The sequence below is a fragment of the Rattus norvegicus genome, chromosome 7 (genome assembly GCF_036323735.1).
Source record: "Rattus norvegicus strain BN/NHsdMcwi chromosome 7, GRCr8, whole genome shotgun sequence".
NCBI lineage: Eukaryota > Metazoa > Chordata > Mammalia > Rodentia > Muridae > Rattus > Rattus norvegicus.
The window spans coordinates 13008598-13013923 of record NC_086025.1 but is presented as its reverse complement, the minus strand read 5'-3'; the positions used below and the strand labels follow the sequence as shown (position 1 = coordinate 13013923).

The 5326-nt window shown below is 41.6% G+C and overlaps 1 protein-coding gene across 1 annotated transcript; it reads left to right on the top strand.

Annotated features, from left to right (window-relative positions):
- The first annotated feature begins 3976 nt into the window (after positions 1–3976).
- Olr1090 (olfactory receptor 1090) lies at positions 3977–4933 on the top strand. Its single transcript, NM_001001379.1, has one exon. It carries the CDS (start codon positions 3977–3979, stop codon positions 4931–4933), a length of 957 nt encoding a protein of 318 aa, NP_001001379.1.
- The last annotated feature ends 393 nt before the right edge of the window (positions 4934–5326 follow it).

The window sequence follows — 5326 nt, the reverse complement described above, 5'->3', positions numbered from 1 at the left end:
GAACCAAACCTCCTTTCTTCCCAGTCCCACTTTTGGGTACCACCACATCCTGGGATATCTAGTCCCAGCAAGACTAGGGGCCCTCCTCTCACACTGAGGCCCAGCCAGACAGGGGGAGAGGGACCCAGTGACAGAAAAAAAGAAACAGAGACAGCAATACTCTACATGTTAAGGGTCCCACATGAAGACCAAGCTGCACATTTGTTTCAAATGTGTAGGGGGTTAAAGTCCAGGTCCTGCATGTTTCCTGGTTGGTGACCCAGGCTCTGTGAACTTCCATGGGCCCAGGTTAGTTGACTCTGTAGGTCTTCTTGTGGTTTCCTTGCCCCCTCTGGCTTACTCAATTCTGTCCTCCACTCTTGACCAAGACTCCCCAAGCTCTGCCTGATTTTTGTCTGTGGATCTTTTCATCTGTCTCCATCTGCTGCTGGATAAAGCCTCTCAGGAGACATTTATGCTAGGTTCCTGTCTGCAAGATGGCAGAGAATCATCAATAGGGCCAGGGGTTGGCTCTTTCATATGGGATCGGTCTCAACTTGGGGCAGTCATTGGTTCGGCATTACCTCAGTTTTTGCCCTATCTTTATCCCTACATATCTTGAAGGCAAGACAAATTTTGGGTTGAAGGTTTTGTGGCTGGACTAATGTCCCCCTCCTTCCTCTGGAAGTCCTGCCTGGCTATAAGAGGTGGCCACTTCAGTTTCTTTATTCCCCTCTGGTAGGAATCTCAGTTAGGCTCACCCCCATACACCCCTGTTATCTTCCCCCATTCCAGGCCTCCAGCTAGTGCCAGAGATGCCCCCCACTGATTTCTCTTTTCACTTCCAGCCCTCTCTTGCTCTCCCTTCCCCCACACCTGATCACCTCATTCTCCTCCTTATCCCATCCCCCACTCAGTTCCACCTCTCTATCCACCTCCAATGAATATTCAGTTTCCCATTCTGAGTGAGATTTGCACATGCTCCCTTGGGACTTCTTTGTTGCCCAGTTTCTTTGAGTCAGTCAATTATAACATGGTTATCCTGTACTTTATGGCTAATGTCCACATATAAGTTACTACATATCGTGTCTGTCCTTCTGGCTCTGGGTTACCTTATTGAGGATGATATTCTCAAGTTCTATTCATTTGCCTACAAAATTCATGATACCTTTTTGTAGTAGCTGAATAGTATTCCATTGTGTAGATGAACTACATTTTCTGTATCCATTCTTCAGTTCAAAGATATCTAGTTTGGGGTTGGGGATTTAGCTCAGTGGTAGAGCGCTTGCCTAGGAAGCGCAAGGCCCTGGGTTCGATCCCCAGCTCCGAAAAAAAGAACCAAAAAAAAAAAAAGATATCTAGTTTGTTTCCAGTTTCAGGCTACTACTACTATTACAAAAAAAAAGCTGTTATAACATAGTTGAACGAGTGTCCCTGTGATATAGTAGCGTATATACCCAGGATTGGTCTATCTGAGTCTTGAGGTAAAACTATCGCCAGTTTTCTGAGAGCCCATCAATTTGATTCCCAAAGTTGTTGTACAAGTTTGCACTCCCAACAGCCATGTAGGAGTGTTCCCCTTGCTCCACATCCTCATCAGCACAGGGTATCACTTGAGTTTTTGGTGTTAGCCATTCTGACACGTGTAAGGTGGAATCTCAGGGTTGTTTTGATTTGCATTTCCCCCGCTGACTAAGGATGCTGGACATTTCCTTACATGCTTCTCAGTCATTTGAGATTCGTCTGTTGAGAATTCTCTTTTTAGCTCCATATCTCATTTTATAATTGAGTTATTTGGGTTGTTTGTGTCTCACCTCTTGAGTTCTTTACATATTTTGGATATTAGCCCTCTGTCAGATGTAGAGTTGGTGAAGATCTTTTTCCGATCCGTAGTCTGTCATTTTGTCCTATTGACAGTGTCCTTTGCTTTACAGAAACTTTGCAGTTTCATGAGATCCCATGTGTCAATTGTTGACCTTAGACTGGATTTCTTATTGTGATAAAATTAAATGTAACAAAATCTGCCATTTAAATGGGGAAGTTATGAGGGAATAGAGAATTGTTGGTCATCGGGTACAAAGGTTTTGGCTATAGTCAAAATTAGGTAAGGGAGTCCTAATATGTATACTATCTCTTTATATGGAGTAATAAATAAACTATGATCTTGAAAGTGCCTGAATCAGAAAAAAAAGACCTTTTGCAGAACAAGGTGACTATATTAAAACAATAATGTGCTATAAGTTCAAAATCACTAAAAGGCAAATTTTTTAAGTCTCTCCATAAAATAGAGTGTTGCCTAGTAATACAGTCCTTAGTCAGCATGTAAAAGGTTCTGGATTTATCTCTGACACTGAAAAAAATTAAAACAAGTTAAAGAATTGTGGAGTAGGCTGAGCAGTGGACTTGAATTTGAATCCTCAGTGGCAATCTAAAAAGCCAGTCTATACACAGGTATGACTCATTTCTGGGGGTGGGAGTAGAGACAGGAAGGTGGCTTGCATTGCTAAATTCTACTAAAATCCTTCAGATTCAGTGAAACCCTATTTCAGGGGAATTGAACAGTACATAATAGAGAAGGACAACTGATATATTTCTTTGGGCTCCACACATGTGCATGGACACATACACTGATACACACTTATGCACACATGTGTACACCATACAAAGTACCATCCTACACAAATACATACTCACATAAATGATAAATTATAGAGGTAAAGGTATGACCAGGGGCTAATTTAATCATATTTTATTATACACATACACATTCATGAACATGTATACATCAGGTGTCCCATAGATTATGCAATTATGATTATGCAACCAAGAATATTAATAAGTCTGATTATTGCTGCCGTATTAACTATAGCAAGGAAATGGAATTAGCTCAGATGCTCATCAACAGACCAATGGATAATATGAAGATAGACATGTAGACAATGGAATTTGATTCAGTCATAAAAAATAAAGTTATGAAAGTTTCAGGAAAATGTATGAAAATGTATCTTTAAATGGGTGTGAGTGTTGATGGATTTGAGAAAACAGGAAGGAATCATGAGAAGGGGAAAGGAGGCTTTAAGGGAAATGGGCAGGGAAGATAATAGAACATGAAGGGCTTATATTAAAGTGAAAGTGGGGATATTTGAGTTGGAAGGGTTCAGTGGTGATCTGGGGCAGGGAAATGGTGGAAGGACACCCAAACCCAAGTGTGTATGAAAATGTCATCAGGAAGCTGGCTACTTTGTATAAAATTTTTAAAGTGCAATAATTATTCATTTTAAAACAAGTCATTAGAAATATAAGAACAGTGTGAAATTCAATGGTAGTAATCCTAATTGTGATGTCATAGAACTCTATGTTTACTGACAAACATTTTCTATATCTCTGAAATAAATTCTGTACCGATTATCAGCCATGACTTTTGCCCCAGATCCTTGCAACTTTTTATCACTTTAGATTTTGATGAGTTATGTACCTTGATATACTATTTATTCATAGAAACAAGACAGACCAAAAAGAAAATTCTCTAATACCCACTAACTGGGGAACTGTATTCAAATGTAAGTATTGTATAGCTGTAAAAAATGAAGCCATGGACCTGGAGAGACAGCTCAGTAGTTAAGAACAATTATTTGTAAGCACAGAAACAAGTGTTTAGATCCCAGCCCTACATAACACGTCAGGGATCCTGTGTACCTCTGTAGCTATAGCACAAGAACAGAGACAGGAGAATCTTGTAACATCCTGTCTCCCGGTCTAGTCAATAAAGCTTGAGCTCCAGGATCAGAGCAAGGTTCTGACTCAAAGATGTTAATAGAGGATACATTGTGCCTTCTTCTGGCTACCCTGCATGAGCAATAGGCAATGGAGCTCATCCGCAACATTTGCAGATATACCACACACACACACACACACACACACACACACACACACTCTCTCTCTCTCTCAAGTATTAGCACACCATGATCTTAGTGATATTCCTTCATCCCTTTCAGTTATGGCTGTCACGTTGGGGAGAAATTACACCTTTGTGTCAGAGTTCATCCTCATTGGCTTTTCTACCTTCCCTCATCTTCAACTAATGTTCTTCCTGCTGTTCCTGCTCATGTACCTCGTCACACTGCTAGGCAACCTGCTCATCATGGTCACCATCTGGAGTGAACACAGTCTCCACACACCCATGTACCTCTTCCTGTGCGCCCTCTCCATCTCTGAGATTTTCTACACCTTCGCCATCATCCCACGCATGTTGGCCGACCTGCTCTCTGCACTACACTCCATCGCCCTTCTGGCCTGTGCCAGCCAGATGTTCTTCTCCTTCACATTTGGCTTCACCCACTCCTTTCTACTCACCGTCATGGGCTATGACCGCTATGTGGCTATCTGTCACCCACTGAGATACAATGTGCTCATGAGCCCCCGTGGCTGTGCCTGCTTGGTTGCCTGGTCCTGGGTTGGTGGCTCAGTCATGGGGACAGTGGTGACAACAGCCGTTTTCAACCTCACATTCTGTGGACCCAATGAGATCCATCATTTTACTTGTCATGTCCCACCTCTACTGAAGTTGGCATGTGGAGAGAATGTGCTGGAGGTAGCGAAGGGTGTGGAGACGGTGTGCATCACAGCCCTCCTGGGGTGCTTTCTCCTCATCCTCCTCTCCTATGCCTTCATTGTGGCTACCATCTTGAAGATACCATCATCTGAGGGTCGGCACAAAGCTTTCTCCACATGTGCGTCCCATCTCACAGTAGTGGTTGTACATTATGGCTTTGCCTCTGTCATCTACCTCAAGCCTAAGGGTCCCAAGTCTCTGGAAGGAGATACTCTGATGGGTATCACCTATACAGTCCTCACCCCTTTCCTTAGTCCTATCATCTTCAGCCTCAGGAACAAGGAGCTAAAGAATGCCATGAAGAAGGCCTTCCTAAGTAAACTCTATCCAGAGAAAATTTAATGACTTATAAGAAAATTGTTAAGAATAACTAAATTGTGAGGTCCACATCATAAAAACAAAAGAATAACTAAATTGGTTTACTAAATTTGACTATATTAGACCTTGCTTCACTATCTGCTTATTTATGATACTTTCATGTTGACAAAAATTTGTAATCATGCACAAGTATACATGAAAGCATTACTATCTGGGATTTATTTGCAGATGGAAATAAATGTAAGACCATACTGAGAAAATCATATTTGATTATTCCAACATGCTACAGGAAATGTTATGTAGTACTCAACTTATCTTAAGTATTTCTTAGGTGGAACTCAAGCTTCTCAATGTTGAATGAACCATAATGGTGGTTTAGGTATTTATTGTGAGAACACTTTTTGCCCCCTGCCTCAA

Bases quoted from the DNA above. Each gene is read 5' to 3' on its own strand.
- Olr1090 (NM_001001379.1), top strand. From the start codon at position 3,977: ATGGCTGTCACGTTGGGGAGAAATTACACCTTTGTGTCAGAGTTCATC.